The sequence below is a fragment of the Molothrus ater genome, chromosome 12 (assembly GCF_012460135.2).
Source record: "Molothrus ater isolate BHLD 08-10-18 breed brown headed cowbird chromosome 12, BPBGC_Mater_1.1, whole genome shotgun sequence".
NCBI lineage: Eukaryota > Metazoa > Chordata > Aves > Passeriformes > Icteridae > Molothrus > Molothrus ater.
Genome location: NC_050489.2, coordinates 3,234,752 through 3,260,607, shown reverse-complemented (window position 1 = coordinate 3,260,607; position 25,856 = coordinate 3,234,752). Strand labels below are relative to the sequence as shown.

At 39.4% G+C, this 25,856-nt stretch overlaps 1 protein-coding gene across 1 annotated transcript in view; it reads right to left on the bottom strand.

Annotated features, from left to right (window-relative positions):
- The window catches only part of RHPN2 (rhophilin Rho GTPase binding protein 2), a 30,681-nt gene extending 4,825 nt beyond the window's left edge, over positions 1–25,856 (bottom strand). The window contains 11 exon segments of the mRNA XM_036390070.2: positions 974–1,168; positions 1,265–1,384; positions 1,868–2,024; positions 3,516–3,703; positions 5,982–6,148; positions 7,084–7,208; positions 7,855–7,932; positions 8,913–8,988; positions 11,652–11,780; positions 14,916–15,031; positions 25,682–25,856. Coding sequence (XP_036245963.1) covers positions 974–1,168; positions 1,265–1,384; positions 1,868–2,024; positions 3,516–3,703; positions 5,982–6,148; positions 7,084–7,208; positions 7,855–7,932; positions 8,913–8,988; positions 11,652–11,780; positions 14,916–15,031; positions 25,682–25,744 — 1,414 coding nt within the window. The 5' untranslated portion in view covers positions 25,745–25,856.

Below are 25,856 nucleotides of genomic sequence, written 5' to 3'. Positions count from 1 at the left end.
CTTTTAAAAATCCATCTGAACAAAATTAGGCTATTCCCATCTTTAATTTATTTTTCTTTGAGAAGTTTATAAAACCAGCACTCATAGTTTCCTACTGCATCCAAAGAAGAAAGAGTTGTATGAGCTGGACTAAGGTAGGAAAAAAAAAAAAGAGTCAAATTGAGGTAACAACCCAGTCTAGCACAAGAGTTGGGCTCAAGAAACAGTTACTGTAGTTTTCCCCCAAGTAATTTTGACTTTTCAAGTTTCCCCATTTTTTCTAGCTCACAAGAGAGTCACCAAAAAAAGCTGATTCCAACTAACCACCATTGTGATCTACCCCAAAAAACAATGTTGCTAGAGACAGAAATGCTGTAAAACAGTTCTAACAAAATCATATACTGATCAAAATATATTGATCTGTGACTGAGGAAACATGTAAGGCATCAGAACTTGTGGAAGAGGTATTACAGGGACTTCTGTGAGCCAGAGAGAAGTGTGATAAGAGGATCCATGTTTACCCTTGAAAGAATTTCCTACCAAGGTCATTGACACAGAAATCAAGAAAGAAAGAAGGATAAATAAGAGACACCTGCAACTGCCTATTCCAATGGCACTTTGTTGGTCTCTCCTGACCAATGAGTCAAGTGTAAACTTCTGAGTTTGTAAGAATGTATCAAAAGCATGCATGCTAGAATAAAAACAGGTTTGAGGCCTTCTGAAAATGGAGTGTTGCTTTGGATTGTGTTCATCTCAACTATGACAGGAACTTTACAAACGTGCAGTACATATTCTACATTATTTCTGTTCATACATACATACATACATACATACATATATATATATATATATATATAATTAATATATTGTACTATTCAAGGGAATAGGCCTTTAATTTATATATATATTGATATATTTAAATGAGAGGCCTCTCCCCATGCAAGCATATTTGCCCATGCTTAGATATCCTTTATGTCTGGCTCTGCACACTTACGCACTATATCTGGAGCCTGAATGAGACTGAGGAAATCATCTTCTGTCTCCTGCTGAGCATACTTGAGAAGGGAACGTTTATGTGCAGCTGTCAGAACCTCCTGGAGAACCTCAATGTTGCGAAGCTTTTTGCAGAGCCCACAGACTCTGAGAGCTTCTTCGTGGTAAACAATGGCTTTGCGTAAATGCGCTTTCCCTGCAAAGGTGAAAAACCACTGCTGGTCATCCACAGCCAAGGAACACCAGGGAATTCTCAAATTGTAGCCAAGAGCTGTGTGGAAGTGGCACTTACCTAATTGTTTTCTCTGGACTTTGTCCTTTAAAACAGCAAGAACCATCAGCCCTTCAGGCATGTAGTCATACAGCTGGGACAAGGCTTTCTCCTGCTGGTCTTCATCATCACCAGGCTGCACTGTAATCATGGATAAAAAAAATTAATCACACACTTCTCTTGGTCCCCTCTTCCTTTAGGTGTATTGTTGTGAATTATTATTGAGAATTATTACTACATTCTCTCCCAGTGCAGTAAAATACTTCTATACGAGTATATAAATATATAAATAAGAATTTCAGGTTTTTATAATCTACTATATGCAAGTAATACTTACATGCCAAAACATATTGATAAAATATGAACTATTTAGTAGCATATAATGGATATATAACTTCTCCTCTGTTTCTGTCAAAGTTAGTTTACTCAATGTTCACATTTTTCTCAAAAGACAAAAAGAGCATGGCCTCATATTTGAGTGGGGAAAATGACCACAATTTAACATAAATTAAGATTAAAGCACCAAAGTTCTTGGCTCCAAGACTTATTCACAGACCAAATTATAACTGTTGGTGTGTTTATTGTTTTTATTTATATGAAGATATAAAGAAGTATGATTCTTACATTCATGGTCACACAGAATGGTGGCAGTGAAGTAATGTGCCAGAGCTTTGTAATGGTCTGACTTTATTTGTGCCAGCTTAGACCAGGAATAGGGAATATTCTCTTTCACTGGTTCCTGATTCATTGCAGTGTTAACCAGCATGTAAACCTCTCCCACCTAAAATAAAGCAAATAATTAAATTAATAGAACTTAATAATATGAGGTATTAGGAATTCAAGTAAGAGGTATCATATTCAGGCTTAAGATAATTTAATATACAGTCACATCAAAGAAGGGGAAAATATGGTTAGGATGGGTTGGAATTAAGTTCGGAGAAAAATTTGAAATGTTTTCTCTGATTTCTTCCTCACAAGAAAGGTAAATCAATTTTGTTCAAGAACAGATGGACTAAGTCAGTCATACTACATGGCTTCATAGTTAAATAAAAACACCATATAACGAACAGGTCCTAATTTACAAATATATCTCATTAATTCAGTTGAAAAAGAGTGAAGCATATTCAAACAGTAGGTTTGTGCTACACTTTCAAACTGTGGAGTCAAACATAGCCTTAAGTTTGTGTGGGCTAGTTAAAACTGGGATATAATCCTTTATACAGAGGAAATAAAATAGTTTTTCAAGCACTGAATGCTGCTTTAATGGATCAAAAGAATCCAAAATCTTTCCCTTGCAGCTGATCAATCCTACAGATAAATCACAGAGGCTTTGCAGGGTTGGGATGAAAGGCTTTGCCTTTTTTCTTGGATGGAACCCCTTTTGTATCTGCTACTCTGAAATAAGAGAAAGCACAGGAATATCCTCATGGCACACATTTTTAGTGCATACCTCAGTCAAGCACTAACACCACCTCCTGGGACAAGCCTATCTCACCATTTTCTGCCAAGTCCCAAGACAGCTCTGCAGGTACCAATCTGACTTTGTTTGTCAAGGTCCCTCCCTCACTTACAATTCAGCAATTCAGCTATTCTTTTGGAGAAATCCAGAAGATTTTTAGGTTTGCATACCCTTCAGCAGCTGGGAAACAAGACAGGTTGTGTTCAATACTTAACAGGGAACCACACAAACAAACACCCTGTGACCTTTTGTATGTAGTTCTGTGGATAAAATCTGTACTGTTTGAAAGACCAACATAAATAGCTTGTTAAAAACCTTCAGCAAGTTCACTGCCTATTTCTGTAAATCTCCATGAATTATGAATTAAATAAATTGTAACAACTCTAGAATAATATTTAAATTTTGTTCACATTTTAAACTTCTGAAAGGTTATGCTTTTAACTGTAGTTTGTGAGCTGCCCTATGTTATTCTTGGTTTCCAGTAATGGTTGTTAACATATAAATTTAATAAATATTAATATTATATATAACATTATAATATTATATATATTATATAATATATAACAGTATATATAATATATATTATATAAAATATATTATATAATATATATTATAATATTATAATAATATATAATATAATATATATAGTATTATATATAACAGTAGACATAATAATAATATATACACAATAATAACAGTATATATATTTTGTAATATTAAATAATAATAGTTAATATTACTAAAAGCTGTAGGCAATAACACAGCACTGTAAACAGTGATTTTAAAGACTAGATTTAAAGTCCCATATTTTACCTTGGCAACTTCCTGTGTCATTTTTACTAGTGTGAAAAACTCATTCCGTATTCCAGAAAGGCCAATCTGCTCAAAAACACACTCCTGAGCTTGTGCAAGCATCATTTTTACCAGAACATTCAGCATAGCTGGGCTCATGTCATAACTTGGGGTGTGAGTAAAGGTCTCCTTTAAGTAGCTTAGAACTCCTGCAATTACAAAATGGTTTTGTCAGCATAACAAAGATAAACAAGTGAACTGAATTCTAATATGTACCACAATACTTAGGATTTAAAGGATATTTTCTAGTACTGCACTACAGCAATCTGAAGGAATTCTTGGCACATAAGAAGTTAAGACTGACCTACAGGTTTTGCTTTGCATTGCCATCAACCATTCCCAAGTACAGCTGTCAAAATTACACTTCTGAGGAGCTACAGAAACTGCAAGTTCTGAGGGCACTGCCTTCAGATTTGCTTGGAAAAGTTCTTGTGATTGACCATAAGACTGTGCTGAACTGACTGTGATTTATACATGGGAGTGGCAGGCTGTGGCTTATACAGGGGACAAAAAAGAGAAAAATCTGCACAGCTCTAAGGAGATGACAGCAGTAGAACCTCAGGATAGAAGGAAATGACATAAACATATTAATTAAATATTAATCTTCTTTTCAGATGATGCTAATTGGACTTGTGTGTCCCAATGAAAGCTCCAATCCGTGCCTGTAACTTAGAATTTTCATTTATAGATATATAAATATATTTAATAGGGTAAAAATAAGATTATTCTCTAGACATTTGGTTCCACCAAAACACCAGTAATTTCTATCACTTATCAAATCTGAAACAAACACTAACTGTAGTGCAATAGTGAGTAACAGTTTCATGGATGGAAGCAGAACCCTCAGCAGGCATCTCATCAAACTGGTTTAGTGAGTTCTCCTGGCTTGCTAAAGCTGACAGACCTGCAGAGGTGTAACAGTATGGCCTCTGCCTTTTAAAGATTCCACTTTCTGTAATCTTAGTTCTTGCCACCACACTCAGTTCTGGCTATGTTGTGCTGTATTTTCCCACTAAACAGTGTCTGTGATTTTTGATTTTCCATCTTACACTCATATCTGAATTTTTAATATGCCATTAAACAAATTTAAAACATGGCCATCTCTACCTTTTTGCACTAAGAAAATTAATCCCAAATTTACAGGCATATCCCAAGTACTGATGGAGTGCCCTACTGAAAGGAACTGAAAGTATAGGAGGAAAAAAACATGGTATTTTTTATTCTCAACATAATTCTGCTGGTGCTGAGGACAAATTCTGTGCAACATCTTCCATTCAGCACTGGGAAACAGTTAATACAGACTCGGTATCATGCTCTGCCAACAAAATGAAGTGTCACAGCACCATGCACAGGTACAATGAAATGCCTCTGAGCATGCTGCTTTGGGGCCCTGCAAAGGTAACTGTGGTAGCAAATAACACCTTTCCAGTTTTGCATTAATTCTGTTCTGAAAATATGTTGAAGTGAAAAGCAGTGATTTTTTTTTTATTTACAAAATGAAGGAGCAGCAGTAAAACGGAGAAATTTCCCAAGTATTGAAATTTCTTTTAGATGAAACACAAAAGTTGAAAAATAATTTATTTATTTATTTTAAATATGCACGAAGAAATAATATTTTTTTTGATAGCTGTGTATTCAAAGGAGGGGATTTATGAAAATTCAACTCTGTGCTCCACAGCTTTTAGTTGATAAGGCTAAGTGCAAACTAAGGCATACAGTGCAAACCAATAGTCACAGATGTCAGTGCAGAAATAAATCCTACAGAATATATTAATTACAAAGGACATGTCTTTAAATATTATGTGTAGCACAGATGATACTTACAAAACAAATCAGAAAATTTATTTAAAGGCCCCTAAAGAAAACAAAAGACTTTATAATATGTTAGTTCAAGGGAAAGGATTCCCTTTATTGGAATTTCTATTCTCCTTGCTTGGGACAGATGGATTATTTTGAACCTGATTGCCTTTGGAATCTATGGAAAACAGGTAATCAACTTCCAATGAATTGCAACTTTCACCAGAGGAAAAAGTAAGATTCATTTTTAAGACCCTCATATGGATAACGAGGCTTAAGGGTTTTTATCAAAGCTGTCAATTGTCTCTTGTACAGATCTGACACCACTGAGGTAAGAGCAGGTGTGCCAGTGAAACAAGGAATGAAGCAGTTAATGCCACTGCAGTAACTCTGACCTCTGAACTGCAGTTCAGTAATCATTAACCACTGCACTCACTATCTTATCTGCATGTTCAGACTGCACTTCCAGGTTTTAAAGCTTCATCTGAGCTCTTCACTGGGCTTCCTGATTGTCCCTATTCCTCCTTTTCAGTGTAATCAGGCCAGCAGGAAACACAGAAATCTGTATGACATCAGAATGAGACTGGGGACATTTGCATGAAGACCTTTCCATTATTTTAAGATGTGTACCTGCAGCTTTCTGAAAAGCATCAACAGCATTTTCAAGTCCAGCCTGGGTCTGACGATTGCACCTTGTTCCAATCTGTGTGTAGAGAGCCCCAATGTTGAATAAAACACTGGCTTTTTCAAGCAGCAGATTTTGCTGACACACTGGGACACCTGTGAAGGAATCATACCTTGGGAAACAAATATTAGAAGTGTTAAGATTAGCAGAGTCTATTGGAAAAAAACAAGCACTTTAATTCTGTTTTTCTGAACGAGCAGTGGAATTATTAACTGTTCTGCTACAGTGAAAATGAAGGGGAACAGAAACACCATTATGTTCTACAAGGACAATCCACACCATTAACCAAGGCAGGGAACAGCTTTATTTGAGACAGTTTTCAGCAGGTTTTACAGCAGTGCCTCCATAAGCTCATTGCATTTAACTCAGAAATGCCCAAAAAACATCACAGAGGTGGAGAGCAGACTGAGCAGTATCCATATGTGCTGCTACACTCTCCTACAGGTGCTGCCAAAGATCAACTGGCATGGTCAGATCCTCTACTGCTTGTGTTTAAAGTTTCTATTTGCAGTTCTCACTAGAAATTTAACAGCTTCTCTTGGCCACACGGTAGTCATCTTTTTTCATCATAAAAAATTTGAATTCAGAGTCAAATTTTGCTCACTGATATAGTAAATACTCCCTTATAAAAAATATGCTGTTCTTTTCTCTTTTCTGGCCCTAGTGGTCTTCTTAACAAATTGAAGGAGAGGAATTAAGGTGTAACCCCATTCTTTGTCCTCATTTTGTACACCTAGGTTCAGAATTCAGAAACATCTGTAGCTATCCAAAATGAAGATTATTTCCTCTCTTTCTCCCTTGTGCTAACCTGTAGCCCAAATCATAATCTAGCCAATGGTTTCACTCTAAACATGTAAAGAGTGTACTGTATGCAGGTTTAGTTTTAACTTAAAAAAAAAGAAAATAAAAGAAAAAAATTGACAACACACACTGCAGGGATTCAAGAGGTGATACAGACTGACATACTTCAGATTAAAGACAGTTAATGATTAATCAATGTTCTGGGGGGAAAAAAGGACTGAAGAGAAACATGAACTACACACTTACCATGTAAATAAAACTCCAATGTGCCTGGTGGGTGGGAAAAATCTGTTTTCTAGATAACCAAGTTGCAGAAAATAGCTTATCAACATCTCAATGCCAGCTTCATCTCTGCTAGGAGTGCGGCAGGCCTTGAAAGACAACAGAATAAAATTGAGTTCCAGGGTGAATACTGAAACCCCAAGGATAAAGCTCTGCTTCCTTTGGACCTCTGCATATCATAGAAATGTGTGGAATCTGAGAACAGGAAGCTTAAAGCCATATGGGTTCATGCCAAAAGTTTTTCAGCTGCACACAAGTAGCACACAACCTTTAAAAAAGCAAACAGAATCTGTTTGGCAAGTCTCAAACTTAATTAAATAAAGATTGTAGGTATTTTATGAAAGCTAGAGAAGGCTTATGTTTCTAGCATAGCACAGGAAACAAACAATAGTCAGAAATACCCACCATTCTACTACAGTATTTTGCCAGGTTAATCATCTTTAACACTCTCTCTGCTAAATTTAAAATACTTTAAAATAAAAAAATAATCTCGGATTAACAAAATTTACAAACTTACATCAATAGCTCAATCATTTTGCATAACTGCATCTGTTTCTTCACTTTTTCCTTACTCAGACTGTAAAGCTCTTGGACAATGGACATTCATGCACCTTGTCTCAGAAATGAAGTGAATTGGAGTACAGTAAGCTATAAGTAAAATGCTGCATTTTGATTCTATACAAATATTATTTACCACTGTTAAAAGACCTCCTAGTATACCATACTTGAACTTACTTGTCTCAGATCCATGAGATCTGCTATTTCATCTTCATACTCTGAACTGTCTTGGCTATAATGTTCCAGAATAAAGTCCTAAAAAGAGAAAAAAAAGATAAAAATTTGTAATATCTAAAATTAGCCTAAACTATTTTTTTCTGCACTTCCAAACAGTATAAAATTGATTCAGTTGTGATTTGAACAGTGTCTACTCCCTTTCAGCAAACATGTAACAAAGAGACTTCAGTAAAACAGCAGGATTAGGATTTGGTATCAGACCGATTTCCCTGTGGTGTAAAGGAACCAAACATCTGCTACATTAGCTCCAATTGGTTTTAAAACAACAACACTTAGTGGTTTTGAAAGGGACAAACAAACTCTGCTATCTAAAATGACAAGGGGATCAAGTGACCATAAAAACTTGTTAACAGAAAGAGACTGCCAACTTTTTGTGAGCTTCACTAGGGCAATTCCACTTAAAAAATAACAAAGCTGCAATGACATGAAGCAGTAGCATGATCTGACCATGGAATTTAACCCACAGAAGTAAAAATAGACACAAATGCTACAGTGATACAAGATGGTTTACTGTGAGATTAAAGTCTGTATTGCACAATACACAGAAGTACAGAAAATACAGAGGATGGTTCAAACAGTCAGCAAAGTACATCAGACAACAAACAATGCTGCAGCACTGCTTCACGAGTGAGCTATCTTAGTGTAAGCTGGTGTATCACTACATTATGCTGAGTAAAACCTTCATTACTACTTCCTCTCACACTTACACCAGTAATCAATACTATTATTAGAAACAAAACCATGGAAGGAATTTCTATTCTTTGGTTTAACTCTGTCTTCAAAATGGAATTTCTGATAACATTTTTGGACTTCTTGTCCTAATTAGGTAGGAGCAATGATGCAAATCAGTGGTAGCTAATTTTTAACATAGCATGATCTTGATCTTAGGGCAAAACAAAAAATAATTTGTACCTAAATTACTTCTGTTTCTTTAAACAAATCTGAAATGGAAGTTATTACTGTTAACTATTCATTCTGAAATTGTATGTAAAACTTACCTTGAGGGGGAGTGTAAAGTCTACCTCTTTAGTTTCCTTCAGGCCAAGAGGTACCAAGGGAATACTGAAAGTCTCTCTATGGAAAAAAGGCAAAAAAAGTCACAAGTTTTTTTTTCTGCTTCTGTTATAATTACTTTTGTTTTATTTGATGACAGGAAGTTCATACATTGATGGAGTAAAGAGAAAAGTATACAGTTCCTCTCTGCACAAGCAAACCTGCCTAATGGCCTGTACTTCTCAAGAAGGGATTGAAGAAAGCTACTTGCCTGCACTTTGTTTTTTTCCTATTATTTAAGCCTATTTTTCCTCCAGGCAAAGGAAAGGGGACTCTCAAAGGCTGCCTTACTGCAATTTAGCTCCACAGCAGCAAGGAGATGTGCCACAGTAAGAGCCATGGTAAGCATCAGCAGTTCTAATCTGTATTTTATATGTTACCAATGGTTTTGTATGTAGTGGTTATTTATGTGGCAGGGCCAAAGTGCACCAGCTGTCACAGAGAAAGGGCTAGGAGCAGCAAGTCCAAGAACTGCTTCATTTCTAGACAATGCTAGGTGTTAACCTCTAGAATATCACAGGGCAATAAGGATGAGAGCTGACTTGAAAAAAGGTCAGAATGGCTTCCAGATACGCAGTTGGTTGCGTAGATTGAACAGATCAGTATCAAGCAATTAAAAAGTTCATCTAATATTTTCACTTTTCAAACAGCTTTTTGACTGTCTAACCATTGTTTAGAGCATTTCATTACCGACTACAAAATCCCACGTTCATTTATGGTCTTGTCAGCAAAACCAACTTTCTTCTTGGTGAAAATTCCATCTCGAGAGAGTGGCAGTAGAAATGCAGCTTCCTAAGCAGAGCAAGAGTCCTGCATGATGCAGAAAGTGGCTCTGCTAGCTTGGAAAGGACTTCCAGGATGCAGAGCCAAAACCATTTCAAGTGTGCAAATTATCTGATTTCTGATGAGGCTTTTAGAAGAAACCTCAACACTTTTCCCACAGTATATCAAGACTTTTTCCTCAAAAGGAAGTGAGACACATGGTAAAGAAATCCTAACTTAGTGATTTAATCCATTCTAGTGCCATCCACATGCCCTGGAGGTATCAGCATTGGTCATTCAAAGGAAGTGAATTGAACTTTTTCCACAGCTAAGGTGCCACAGCCATGGAGCCAATCATGAGAGGACTGAACAGTTAGGGAGGTGATCCTGGATTTCCAGAACTGAGAAGAAATAGCATCACCCTTCTCAATCAAGCTGAAATGCCTGCAAGCCCTGGGAGGGCCAACCCTTGCATTGTTATAACACAATGCAGGGTAGCCCAGTGAACCATGGGTGTGACCTTATGTTAACAACTGCATGCACAATAGGCAGAACTATTAATAGCTCCTTACTGTTAAAGGCTGGACAGCAGTCACAGGGAATAGCTGAGCTGATGAAACATGAAAAGCATTTAGAGCTTAAGAATAAGAAAGGCAAAACACCATTCAAAATAGACTGGGAAAGTAGGATCAGGAGAGAATAGCAAGCATACTGCTGTCCAGCCTCAAGGCTTCTGCCTGCCTACTGCTCATCCTTCAGTGAGAATCCAAATATTTTTTAATATTCTTTAGCTAGAAAAAGAAATCGTTCTTGTGGAGCTTTGCTCTTGTTTCCACAGTTGTAACTGCTCTCTGTGCTCACATGCATCTATGAAGACCAGGAAAATCTTGAACAAGAAACCCAAATCTCAAAAAAAAAAAAAAAAGACCAACCAAAAAAACCCAAAATATTTTCACCTCAAATAGTTGTCAAAGTTTGCCATGGGGGTTGGAGGGTAAGAAGTTTAGCACAAGTTGCTGCTTGAGAAAATTACAACATAGATATTTTGCATCAAGTCAGCATTCAGTTGGAAGTTATTCATCCTTTTACATTAAGAATTCCTTGTAATCCACCTGGAAGTTTAACACCTAATGAGAACAGTGCTAAGAGGGACCCAAAATTATACCCCCATCACATGAAGCATGTGTATTTGTACCTTGAGGTGCTGTTAATCAAACAGTAAATATTTGGTTTCAGGAGGAACAAGACATATAACTGATTCAGAAATCATTTCAGTATGCAGGCAATGAATACTCCTTAACTTTGAAGTTTTAGCTTTCAGGAATCCATTGCAATTTAAAACTTAGTGTGCTCTTCAAAGTGGAGAAAAGTATCTTGGAAAAAAATCCAGCTTCATCTACTAAAAATTCCTCTGCTTTAGCCAAGAAATTGATGTTTTTCTGTCACTGAAGATCACACATCCAAGACTACCTAGGCTGCTTTAAACATCAGATCAGCACTGTGTTTCTGTCCTCCAGCTCCAGGGCACTGCTGAATGCACCACATTTGAGAAGAGGTATTACTGTATGGCCAAGTTTGTTACTCCAGAATGCACTGAGCCAAACTCCCATTCCAATGGGAATTCTGCTAAGTGCCAACTGCTCACAGTAGAGCCCCAAGAGCTTTTAATGCTCACAATGCTCCTCTCCTCAAAGCAACTTCACATCCAAGGAGCAGTGGCACACACATTTCCCAAGAGAAGGACAAATATGCAGACTAACCCTTGGTCAACAAATCCACCACCAAGTATGTTCTCCTCCTATCAAGCTCTCTGCTCTTTCACATGATTAGTGTCCAACATTCACGCTCCCCTAGAAACAATTTTGTTTTCAAGGGTAAACAGAAGATCTGTTAATAATTGAATGACGTAGCTTTATACTTACTCTGCATTTTGATAAACTTCTACTGAGATATTAAGTCCTTCCAATTCCTCCTTTAAGATCTGCAGGTCTGAATTGACAAAACTCAGTTCCAGCAGGACTTGCTCTCGTACTTTGTTGTTGGTGGTTGCTCTGCAGAGACACAGCAATTTTTTGTTGCTCAGAAAAGGTTTTCTACAAGCTTGCTTGACCCCCTTCAACCTCTAATGCAAGCATTCTCAGCATTTTTAAGATTTCTTTTTATCTCCTTAAGAGATGATACAAGATCTCATGTTTCAGAATTTATAAGATTTTTCTGTCAAGAGAGTGCCTGGGATAGTTTCAGATAATAGCATGCAGCCACAGAAGATGTCCTATAATCCAGATTTTCCATGTATGACTAAGAATTTCAGATTCTTTCAGTTATTTTCAGATACATTAATCAACAAAACTAAAGCATCTTAATCAGAATCACTGTCCTATTTTCAGATTATGTGATTTTGTTTTTTTCTATGTAGAAGCTAGGTGGGTGGAGGTGGGAGAGTCAGGAGACATTCTTCAACAAGACTTTCCCACCTTATAAATTGAATAAAGCTCTGTTGAGACTTCTGACCTTAAGAATAAAAGAAAATAACTTTCCCCCAAAAGTTATTACAGAGAGAAATATCTTTCAACCAGATCTTTTTAATACAAGAAAATTTTCTCTATAATTTGATTTTGTTGGATGCAAATATGATTTTGTTTGCTTGTTTCCTTTACCATTTATGTATTTAAATGGCAACACTTTGAACTGCAAGCACAATGGATGTTAGCATTTAACACACCCTGAGCATTGATCTGTGATTACTTATTTGTGTATTTATATCACAATCTCTAATCTAAGTCTCCACACTGACAATTTCATTAGAATATTACTCTTTTCAAGATACTTAAATCACCTGTATCTATGAATCCACAGGTATGAGGTTAAGGTAAAAGGTATCCATGTTTAAGATACTGTACCCTTATGTTAGAGTCTGAATCTGAAGACAAGAACAAACTTAAATTTGCAGCATTTTGCATTTACCTTTATTTCAAGACAAAATTCACCTTCATAAATCTTTATGAACAACCATCTCATAAATCTAGGCTCCACTTGGAGCAGTCCTCCAGTTTTATGGAGCACCTTGACGAAGAACTAATTATTCCAAGACTAAAACTCTAAGTTTGTTTTTTATATTAAAAATGAGTTATGTGATTTTTCTATGCTGTACTTTAGAGAATATTTTGGATTGCTTAAATTAAGCAATGTTCACATCTGTTGCCTTGATAAACCAAACTGGAGACAAACATATTGTGGGGTGGATCTTCCTTGATAAAGGCAGCACCCACAGATAAATGGGCACGTTTTGATGCCACAAGCACTTGAATTATGATGCATTAAGGCTCCATGCTTGGTCTAGCTTACCATCCTCCACAGGAGGGATTCTAATATCTTTTTCAGAAACCCCAAAATTCCATCCAAATTGATTTCTCTATTTGCTCTAGGGCTGTGAACATCCATGTCAATTTAATTTGATGGCCTTTTCATGTTTTTTACACTGTATAGACATACTTTGGAGTAAAAACCAGTGAAAAACAGCTACAGGGGCAATGTGGTATTGTCAAGATTCACGTAACTCTACACTGAATCTAATTTTAATTTCCAGAGCAGAAGCCAATAAAAAGGAGAAGGTAACTTTTAGAAACTCTAAGAACAAAAGTCTTGGCACAATGTGGATCATGTGCCTCAAGCCTAGTGCTTACTTTCAGCTGAAAGTAAAGAAACCTGCATTTCCAGTTTTTTCTCAAATTCTACTCCACAAGGCTTCCTGTGGACAGCAATAGATTTGTTTCTTTTAGAACGTGATGAAATTCAAATAGAATCTGCAAACATAAAGCTTGTTTATGTTTTTTTCCTTAGGAGACTGTAGATACAACTAATCATGTGAACTGTCTGGTGGTCAGGTTACTTATAAAATTGCTTCTTTCAAAGAACCAGCAAGTTTTAATAGTTCAACAGGCGCCAATTCATTTTAGATTTCTACAATCTTAAAAAGAAATCTGTTCCTCTACTCTTAAATAGATTGAGTTCCCACTCCTGTAAATAGCAACTTCAGTATTTCAGCAGTTAATAGTGGCAGCAGAAACTGAACTTTAGGATATCTAGGTTAAATGTTACCAGTTTCCACACTAGATATTACTCACCTCTTTAGCCCTTCCAAAACACTCCTGAATTCACAAACAGAAACATTAACTGAATGAAGTATTCTGTTTCAAAAGCAGGTACAATAATTTTGCTAACCATACAAAGAGCAGGAAAATTCTAAGTCTCACTCCTTAAGTTAATTACCAGGAAAAAAAGCACACTTAAGTCAGTCACAGAGGCTAGAATTACCTAAGTTTTCAACCTGTCATATCTCTTGCAAGAGTGGAGATAAAGCAGGTAACAGGCAAGCCATTGATTAATGACAACTTGAAGATTTCATTTATCCAAGCATTCTTACTTAAGTATATTTACTAGATTTTGGTTTTGAAGACCCATTGTTGCTCCAGCTGCAGAGAAACAGACACTACAGGAAACCACTGCAGAGGACAATTGGGATAATTTTCAGTTCTTCTGTGTGAGATTAGAAATCTACAGGCTGTTTATCAAAGAGATAATCACAGGGTCAACATAAGGCTGCTCCTATGGGGACAGCACATATGGAAACATATCCTAACAAAATGCAGTAGATGAAGTTACCTCAAACTGCAGGAGAATTTGGTGGCAGCTGCTGGTAACCCAGCTCAAATTAGATGTGTGCTACCCTGCCACTCCTGTCCATCATTACAGGGAGGAAAAAATGGCAATGGATGGTCCTTCCTACTTTGCAGCACAGAACTAAAGGATCTTGGAAAAAGCTAGCAGCACAGTGGCAATACCTTTATTTGATTGTAAAAGGGACTCATTACAATATTCAGCAAGGTTCAGTGGCCATTATCACTAGCAATAAAGCAGAACAAAGAGAGCAACCTAAGAAAATCTAACATTTTACTCCAACATTTACTCCAACGTAGTATGAAAGAGCACTCGAATGCAAATAATGACTCTGTAGAGCTATAGCTTGAAAGAAATTCAGGGAGATTCACAAATCATTCTACAGTAAGAGATGCAGCATGTTTGGGGGAAACAGGAGAAAATACAAGAGCTAAGAGACTTCTACAAAATGAAAAGAAAATTAAACAATTGTTGCTTGGGCAAGAAAACTAGGAAACCATGAGACACACCTTAAAAGATTTTCAGCACCAGCTCTCATTCTCACTGCTCTTAAGATCTGTTGGTTTAGAAGAGCTCTTTGATTTTGCAGTTTGCTTCGTCCAGTCTCAGCAAGAGGATTACATCCCTAGAATTAAGAAAACAAATTTATTGTTGCTGTTGGAAGAAACTTCAGAGGAACTAACACTGAATTTAAATGAGCTTTAAAGGTTCATTTAAATTCATTGTTAAAGGCATAGGTTCTGTATGAATACAAATTAGCTACCTTGACAGCAATGACGACCTGACATTAACAGTATTTCTTGTCTCAAACTTGGTCATTAAAACCAAAAGAGACCATGAACACAGTACATTTTAACTTCAAAATTCAAACAGAAAATATCTGTTTTAAACCTTAAGTTCACATGTGAGTTCACAAGTTCTCCACTAAAAATATTTTCAAGACATTTTGCAAATGCAACCAAATTTGACAGAATGTTCTAAAGTTTCTAGGATCTTATGAAAACACTTTCTGGCAAGACAGCAACCCCCATCAAAGCTTCTGCTTAACCCTTGTAAAATATCAGAGTTCTGTACTGGGATATAAGCAGCCTTGAAATACAGCTCTGTCCAAAATAGACTGTGGTGCTCAAAGTTTGGGCTCAAAAATCTGCTCTCACTTTTAGATTCTCTCATCTTTCCTTCTGGTGGCTCAGACCTTCAGTACAATTCCTCCCCCTCCTTCCCCAGGCTCCTCTCTTCACATCTCAAACGTACCAAAATAGAGCTTAACAGGGTAAAATGATTATACTGTCAGACTCTTATCAAATTAGGCTCTTAAAGAGTAAAGTGTGAAATCCAGAATTCACAAGAATGTTCCTGTGTGTGTGCATGCCTTACACAAGTACCAGACTCAAACTGCTGAACCCTGTGTTTGAGCAGGGCTGAGCCATTGTATTCTGAGCTAAAACTGCTACAGATGAATAGGACTGCATGTTTGTCCTTTTTTGTTTAAAGGAAACACAATTTTAACACATTTTTAAAATATGTTAGAAATTTCTCTTCCACAATTTATTCTTTGCCTCTACCACCCCTTTTTTTTTAAAGTATCAAATGCCTTTGAATCTAAATACTCAAGAGTCTGCCAGCACATCCCTTCAGCCTTAACTAATAATTCTGAAGCAAATAAAATCACTGTTTTTAGGCTTACCCTTAAATGAAGAATGCCCTTTTGAGTGGCCTCACTGGGTATCATTACAAAGCTTATCAAAGTCCTGCTGTATTGTGTGCTACACAAGAAGGAGGCTCAGACTTCTCTGAGTCTTCTTTCAACTACTCCAGCCACTAAATTATGCACTATTTTGGACCTCTCCCTCTTAGTTTTGACTAGAAAAAAATTATTTTCTTATAAGAGCATTTAAAAATCTATTAACAAGCTCTAATTATGAGTGGTCAAGCAATGACCAACCAACAAAACAAAAGTGAGTATTTAAATAGAACATGAAATTCTGATTGTGAAGTTTAGTTCTTGTTTTTGTTGTCAAGTGAAAGCAAATGGACTTGACAAAAGAGAAATGAGCTGATGAAACCAGATTACTCTAGTTTCAACTGAGAAGGCACATGACCCAATAATATTAATTCTACATACCTAGTTTGAAAAGCTTGTAATAAATAAGTAAAATGCCAGGAAGCTTGTGTGCAAACATCTTCAGAAGCACCATTTGCCACAGAACTTCAAAAACCACACCACACTGAATTACTACACTGCAATGTTTCTGCATTGAAACACCACTCACAGCATGAGCTCTCTTCACTGAGGAAGCTCTCACAGACAGCTTGACAGGTGTGTTTAGCAGTGGGGAGGGCCACGGGAGTGGCTTCTGTGAGAAGCTGCTAGAAGTTTCCACTGTGTCTGACAGATGGACACGCTGCTGGCTCGGTTAGAGAGGCTGGCAATGCCTCTGGGATGCCACATTTAAGAAGAAAACCCAAACAGTGCACAGGTGATTTTTCCCAGGGATGGCGAGGTGCTGTGGCCACCATCTCAGCACAGCTCAAGTCATGCCCTGCCTGCTGGCCACCCTGGCCAGCTGTGCCACAGCTGGGAGGGAGGGCAGGGGCAGTGCTGCCTTCTCCCTCCTGGCACCCCGTTTGAGGAGAGGGTTAAATAATGCCAGTGCCAGAGCATCCCCCACTGCCTGTGCAGTGCCAGCGCGGCCGCCTGGCTGGCAGGGGAAACCTGGTGAGCAATTCTCTGACAGGGAACCCAAACAAAATCAACCTCTCAGCACGGTGGGATGTAGGGGGATAGAATATTGGAAAATAAAGATAGTGTAGAAAGTCATCTTACCCCTAAGGAGTTGCAGCTGGGCCAATTATCAGAGATTAGGAACAGGCCTGACTGTAACAGGCCCCAGCTGTAAGCAATGAGAACAAGAGTGCTATAAAAGAGTGGGGTGGGTGGGGGAGTGAGAAGGGAGTTGGAGTCAGTGGCTGCTTTGTGAAGAGGAAAGCGTCAGTGCTGTGAGGAGCTGCCCATGAGAAACACCGAGAAGGTATGGAACTTCTGTGATAAGGAGACAACATTATGGAACCCCTGCAATAAGATGATAACAGTGGGATCCTGCAGGAACCTTTGAATTGGTGGAATTTGTTGCCAATGGCACCTACGAGCAGCAGTTTTTCTTCTAGTCAGAGAAGAGGAGGAAATGAGGGAAAACAACATGGGATCACCAAGGTCAGTGGGAAAGAAAGAGGGGAGGAGGTGTTTGAGGTGTCAGAGCAGAGATTCCTTTGCCAGCTGTGGTGAGGAGCATGGTGAAGCAAACTGTCCTCCTGCAAGGCATGAAGTGCACAGGGGGTGTAGAGATCCACTGGAGCCTGTGGGTGCCACAGACAGCTGTGATCCAGTGGGAGACCAGAACAGAGAGGGCCCTGCTGCCAGGGATAGAGAGCCCGTGCTCCCAAGCTAGAGTAGCCAGCCTGTCTTTAGAGAGCTGCACCCTGTGGATGAGCAACCCACAGCACAACAGTTTTGGGAAGCCTGTTTGCCTGTGGGATGGACCCATAGCACAGCAGAAAAAAGACTCCTGTCCCTGAGTGAGCAGCAGGAGATCTCGGGTGCTGAACTGACCAAAAGCCTCACACCCTGTCTCCCTACACTGTTGGTGGGAATCAGGGAAGGGCTGCAAGGAAAAAAGGTGTTTTAAAGGCATATCTTACTTGTCATTATCCTCCTCTGACTCTGTTAATAATAAATTTACTTTGTACCTTTAAATTTGAACCTGTCTTGCCCTTAGAGTGTTTTCTCCCAGTCCTCATCTCAACTCATGAGCCCTTAGTTATCTTTTGTTTTCTCCCTCTCCTCTGCCCAGCTAAGAACAAGCGAGGATGAGCAATTGGGACTTCCATGGGTGCTGGGTGTTTGGCCAGTGTCAAGCCACAACACAGATAGAAGATGAACTTTTTACTGGAGGGAATGCACACATGCAGCAAACTCACTCATTCACCTCACATTAGAAGCAGCCCTTTAACTACCAAATACTTTCTGCTCCTTTGCACACAATTATACACAAAGACACAAGCAATGCACACTTTGGTGTATAACATGGTCTTGTAGCCCCAAGCTGCTGTCTGCTCTTAGTCTGGTTCTTCTTCTGGGATGGAGTTGTTCTTCCCCACTTTGCTTTTCCTTCATTTTGTGTTCTATGGTCTTTTCTGCTACTGCTAGTCAAAGCTTTATCTCCTTCCATTCTATCCATGCCATTTTTCATTTGAACCTCACCAATTATTTCCTCTAGCTCTTGCATTCATTTTGGGTATTTAATTCTCATCTCAGACCTGTTATCCTCATATTTGTGCACAGGTATTTCCTTCCAACTTGTTTCTTGACCACTTTGGTCAATCATCCTTTTAAAATGTATCCTTGCCTTTCATTATTTTTCTGTAAAGCTGCAGCTTCCTCCCAGAACTCCCTGGCCCTTTCTGTGTGCCAAACAGGTTTGATGACATCATTCAAATACTTTACAGCTTCACTTCAGAATTTTTTCAGGAAGATCAACTGTCTGATTCCCAAGCCCATGGAGCTTGTAGATGTGATCTCTCCATTTTAATGAACTTTTGATCAAGCTCCCACTGAACAATGAGTACAAAACTGCAGTGATCTGAAACTCTCTGCAAAGAGAAAAAGCCTAAGAGATGTTTCCCTCCATTTCAGGTCCTCAGGCACAATTCTCTACAGGAAGGAAAACCAACCCCAGGCCTAACAGGACACGGCACTGGCAGACCAAGGTATCTGTATAACCTCCAGTGTGACAGGTTTGATCAGAGGCTTCTTGTGGATACAGGAGTCTGTTTTCAGGATATGCTCACCTGTTTGAGCATATGGCTCCAAGAAGGAGGAATTAACATTTCACTTTTTGGAAAATGTAGCTCTTTCTATCTCCTGCACAGGGGATGAAGACATTCAGCTGGTTTGTGCTCATTTGCAGGCTCAAACTCTCAATTGTATTCAAGCTGCCATAAAGCTGATGGGTAGTGGGGGAAATGGATTTACAGAAAATTCTCCAAGCTAGACAGAAAGCTCACATAGTCTGCATCTGTATGCAGACTTTGAGCTAAGAAATGCTGACTTAGAAATGCCATAGAATAGGACAGACGTGGTTGAGAGAGAAATGGAGCTAGAAACAAGTGTCAAAAGAAAACCTTACAAATAAGACTAGATACTTCAGAGAAATAGAACTATGAAAAATGCATTATAGTAAGACTCATGAGAAGTAATTAATAATCCAAGAAATGCTTATAATGTATTGGAATTATGAAATAGTTAACTTCTGATTGTGATGGTGTGAATTGTAACATCTGTACTGTCTCACCCTTCACATGAGACTAAAACTAGAATAAAGTTTTTAAAATGCCTCTCAGTTACCCTATCTCTCAGTCAAAAAGAGCTTCAGCTCACAAAGGTAGAAGTCTGCATAGAGAACAGTGCAAATAACCAATATCTGAAAAAAAACCTCAAGAAATACAGTCTGGGAAAGATACCCCCTTGTGTAAAGCACAAATTCTGTATACTAAAAAGTTATTTAGCAAACAGGTCCAAGTAAGTGCTTAGGTTTGTCTTGCTCCATGCAGAAGATCCCTTTCCCAAACAGCATTTCTACATGCTTCACATCTGAAGTCCAGTCATGATGAATGCAAAAATCATGACTGTTTGCCAAACAATGAGTAATGGCAGTAAGTATTCGAAATTAACATAAATATGCTTTACAAAGTAGTGGTTTGAACTTTTAAGATGAGCCACACTGTCTGAAGGTGACACAGAGTTGAAACTGGGTGTGGCTCCTTGCTGAAAGGAAAACAGTCCTTTCCAGCCAGTGCTGCTTGTCCAGGCCAGCAGTGTACACCAATGGCCATATCCTCCAGGTACCTAAACATGCATGTCTAAATAACAAATGTGGGTGGAACTTGTGCACACAACTGCTCTGGTTCTGGCAGCAATCATAGCAAACAGCATATTCACACCAGTATTTCTACAAGTCCTGCTAAATTGTCATTTCCTTACCTTCTTGCAGTACTATAATGAATGGTTCTTTTTGAATATTGCCACTAGTTCAGTTTTGAAAGTTTAGTTGTACACTGCAGATCTTTCAGAAGCACAAGTTTCATCTGAGTGTGTTGTTGTTGTTTTTTGCTTTTATTAAAGAGGTTGGGAGGATCTGGTCTTCCAGAGCCTGGTCTCCTTGTGCTATGAATGAAATATTTTATAGTTCTAAGTGCCTGGCCCAAAGATTAATCTAAAGCTAAAGAAGTAATTATTGTATTGGACCCCAAATATGTATTTCCTACATGAACTGCATCTTGTCACAGCCCTCACTAAGCAAAATTTAACATTCATATTTCATCAGAGATGTCTGTCTCTTGACTAATCAAGTTTCAGATGATTCTTAGTTTCACATGAAGGCCTACTTTCTGTTTTAGGTTTTATGAATTTGTATATAATGAGTGGACTTTGGATGTCAAGGGTTATGAATCATTGCTAAGTTGTTTCTGTCCTGCCAGGCAAGTGGAAAGAGAACAAATACCAAATAAATATTCCTGTGTCAATGCTAACGTTGATGGTTGCCTGGCTACTAATGACTTTAAAAGAACCCCGTGAGCTAAACCCCAGTGGAAGGACAGGTGTGGCAGGCTGGTAAACTGATACATTAACAACAGGTGGGGGGAAGCCCTGCAGAAAAAAGCTCAAAAAGAGGGGAAGGACACGGAGTTAATGAGGGAAGTGCTGATTCATGAGCTAGTTACCATACCTTATCATCATTTTCAGTCTGGTGCTTCACTTATGGAGCTGCCTGCTTCTACTTTTAGCCTTCTTCCCTGACACAGGGGACTAATATCCAGTCATTCATTCTGAATCAGCTGGGTCTGTGTGATAGGTATCTAGCCTCACAGATGAAAGCAAAGCTTAGAAAGAGAAAAAAATTATGCACCTTTGTTCAAGTGATCAGAATCTAAAGCTTTATTAAGCTAGCTGTTCTCTGTGTAGCACAGTGGACTGCTATCCACAGCAGCCAAACTGCAGCTGGGATGGTTCATGCTGAGCCAGCCAAAGCTAGAGAGCTGCAGAAATGTTAACCTTGGAAAATTAACTGTGGCTTCTTCTTACCATTTACTGCAACTTTCTGACTGCCCAGAGAACTTTGAAAATATGGCCAGTGTAAGGTGTTACAAAGCAGTGAGTCAAGGTGGGAGAAACAGAGTAGAAAGAACTTGCTAGGTATCTCTTCCCTGCTCTACTCCTACCCACCACAAAACCAAACAGGGTAAACAAAAACCACCCCCAAACAAACAAACAGAAATAAGGCAGGCATAGCCCTACTAACAGGTCATCACACACTGGATCCCATGACTGGATGAGCACTCTATCATAAATATCCTGAGCTCTCTATGTTGATGTGTCTCGGGGATATTTACTTTGCAAAAGCTTACTGGAGTGGTGTACTGTAAAAAGTTATGTGGAGTACTGTAAAAAAAAATAAATAAAAGGGGAAACAGCTTGAAAAAGAAGGCTGATTATCTCATAAGAATTCAAAGATAACTAAAAAAAACCCAGGAAGACATTTGAGAGGGTAAACAAGCCACAGAACCATGGCAGGTGTATAATAGAACCATGGTTGGGAGAAGCATCTAATGTAAGCAAAGCACACATGACCTTCTTTAATTACTGTTGGTCTGTTGAAAAATGCTTCCTGTCTAAATGCTTCTGAAACAAATGGTTCTTTGCTCTTCTCATTAGTTTTGTCATTATTTTCATAGACAAGGAAGACTGGGGGCAGAATTTGGATGGATGTGTGGGACATGCATGGCTGATTCCCAGATTGCTGTCAGTAACAGTGAAGGAATGTGAAACTCCACACAGAGTAGGTCAAGAGATGAGGCTCATGGCCCAAGAGCTCTCACACCACCTCGGAGAACAGGTACAGTGTGCCCTGGCAATGTACACTGAAACGAGCCAAGATAAACACAACAGTAGCAAAACCAGTTCCTGCTACATTATCATCCCAGAAATTAAAGTTCCAGGCAGAAGCTCTATCTTCTTTTTGATGGAAAGCAAGGTGCTTCTTCCCTTTTGCCATACCCTCTTCGGGACACCACAAAGGATATTTTTTTGTTGTTGTCTGTTTTGGTTTTAGAAGTAAAATTCTTCTCACGAGTTTGGTTGCAGCTCATCAAAGAGCTCAAGAGGGTTGTTTTGGAAGGGCAATATAAGAGCAACAGTGATAGAGTTATATGTACCCTGTGTGGCTGCACAGGTCATTTCCTTAAAATTAGGTAATTAAAAAACAAGAAACAGCAGCATTGAACCAGCTCAAAGCATCTTACAGGTTTAAGGAAAAATTTGATTTTGCACATATAAATGATAAATCTTTGCTACAGGAAAAAATGAGATGTGTGGAAAAAGACAGGGTAAAGGAAAAGGGACATATGGAGCAGCTCTGACATCACTGGAAGGGAATGGGGAGGGTAAATCTGAGCAAGGGTGCAAGTGGACTTCAGTTCCTGGCACCCATCACATCTCAGACTCATGGCAGAGTCACTTTTTAGTGTGGCCACAGAAGACAAAGCAGAAAACACAACTGTGCATCTCTGTCCCCAGTCATAGTTTTATGGGGGCCCCGCCCTACATTAAAAATAAAAAAAAGGCACTAAACAAAAATTAAGTAATTAAGTTATTTAACATACTGCATCTTGGGGATAGTGAGGGCTGCTTTCTGGTATGCTGTATTTAAAATTTCAAAAAGCATAATACATAAAAGACAAGAGAGACTTTGAGCACACTTCCCATAGTAATCCATTCATCAAAAGAAATCAAGAGTCTAAAACAACTGGATACTGCGTGAATTGCCCAATTTTTCTCAATTATAAAATTTCATTGTGCACAATAGTCTTAGAAAGTATGGGAGACAACCTCACTGTGTAAGTAGTGCTTGGAAGCCACGTTTGAGCAGGACTGATGCAAAGCAAGTGTCTTCACCTTGCTACACAGCTTACAAAATAAAAAAGTCAATTAAGCAAGTACCTTTTGACCTAAAAACACAAGAACTGTCCTTGGAAAGTGATGTCATTCTGCACCAACAAATGTGGTAAATCAACCCTCAGATCTTTTCAGGAAAACAAATAGTGGGATTTAGGAAGGAAGGAGAAAACAATACCAAGATAACTCAGAGGGGAAGGGGGAAGACCCATGGACACCCAACAAAAGCTCTGTCCCTAATCTCAGTCACATGAAATCACCAAGTATGCCGTTCACAGGGACTTGTAGATGCCACATCTAAAGAGTCTCCTCGGGTTCCCAGCTTGTACCTGTTAAAGATCCCAGAGAGGGATTGTTTTGGTCCATTCCTTTGGTGTTTTGTTTTTCCTCCTCCTGCACCTAGAACTGCTAAATCAGAATTAAAGCTCTGACTTTTGAGACCATTCAACTAACATATAACAAGGTATACCATTTTCCTTCTTACCTTTAGGGACTAAAGGCTTTGAGCATCTAGCCTAATCTGAAGTTCATAACTTTACTAAAGACACTTATGAGCTGGCTGAACCTTTCCAAGATCTGAGGGAACAGAGGCAAGAATATTTCACTGCAGCATGTGGCTCATTTAGATTTTATCAGATTCTCACTTTTTCATTACTTATGTCTTAAAGCAGTAAGTAATAGGAAAGATGCTCCTGATTAGGTATTAAATTGATCTTATTTTCATATATGAGAAAAACTTCATTCCTGTCCAATAGGCTTTACACTGATCTAGTACTGTTTCAGCGACCATAACTGCAACATAAAACAACTTAATTGAAAACAAACTCTTTTAGCAAGTCTGAGTGTAGAAGATCTACTACTCTTATGACCTGAGGCACAACTTGGCTACTAAACTTCAGTAAGTCCTTATCAGTAACTTAGTTCATGAAATCAACTTTTTCACTAGCATGCCTCAAGGCAGCCTATGAGATTCCTACAGTGTAGAAAACACAGCTACGAAAACGAAGTAATTACAACTTGGCCACATTGGGAAAGACTGCTCAAGACTTGGGAAGTATGACTGGGAAAGACTGCTAAAGACTACTAAGAAAAAAGTGATTTATTCGCCAAATATTACAGTAGGATTACTCAAATGAGGAAGCCAGACATGGTTTGGTCCAAGTTTTGTTTCAGTCTCTCTAGTTATTTTCAAGGTGGTGGTGATTCCTTGCAGCATGGTTGGCACAGATAAAGCTTGGCTCTTTTCAGCTAGAAACAGTTCCTCGGCTAAAGGGCAGTGTTGTTTACGTTCCTGAAGGCTCACGAATTTGACAAATACTGTGGCCAAAAAAATCCAACAGCCTGTAAGGACGGCAACAAAGCCAAGCCTATGTGCCTCCCTGTCAGGTAATGCAGGTGGTTGCTAAGTGCGCAATGGGGCTATTCCTGCGCAAAGCCGAGCAGCAACAACCTGATATCTGCAGCTTTTTTTTACCCCCTCCATAGACGAGACAGTTCATGGTCCTGGATCCGGAATCTACACCAAAACCCCCATGTACCTATGGACGGGATTTACAGGTGCTGAGGACTTAAAAACAGCGAGGGAAGGGCGAACCAAACCTCTCTGAAAACGGCACTTACTGCCTGCCCTTTACCTCCAGTGAAGTTCACAGAACCCCACAGGGCTGCATTACAGGCAATACTTAACTCTAATTACTGTTGTGCAGAGAGAACTCAGGTGCAGGTTATGGCACAAGCCGCCCAGTCAGTCTGAAGAGTAATTAGGGCAGATGTTCATTAAGAACTTCCTAATGAATCTGTTAACTTCGTTACCTTACTCCAGTAAACTTTCTTACAGGTACATACGGCAATTTACTAGAAAGCGCGCGAGGAGACGCAGCGAGACCGGGGAAGAGACCGGGAGGAAAAATAAATAAAGACAGCAAGAAGACGGCGGACAAGGGCAATTTGACTCATTTTGGGAAGCTACGAGGGCTCTGTCCTTCAGGGAGACGCCCAGCTCAGAAGCAGGGGAGGGCCGCCGGGGTCCGAGCGGCCGCGCTCCCTCAGGGCCAGGTCCCCATCCCGCTTGCCCCCAGGCTGCTCCCCGCGCCCGCGGGCAGCCACAGGACGGAGCCCACAGCGCTGCGCCGGGAGAAAGCAAACCCTGAGCGACGGACAGGGGACCCCAGGAGCGCCGAGCCGCCCTCGGGAGGCGCTGCCCCGGGCACACAGCCCGCTGTGCACGCAACCCACCCGCCCCGGACTGGCCAGCGAGCCTCCCACCTTCCGAAAGTAGCCGTCCCCCGCCGGCTCCGCCGCCTGACGGGACAGCAGGGCGTCTGTCATCTTCGGGCGGGCCGACCAGCCGTCCGTCCGTCTGTCCGTCCGTCCGTCCGCCAGCCGCTGCTACGAGACGAGCACTCCTACACGAAACCACGACTCTGCGGAAATGCCAGCG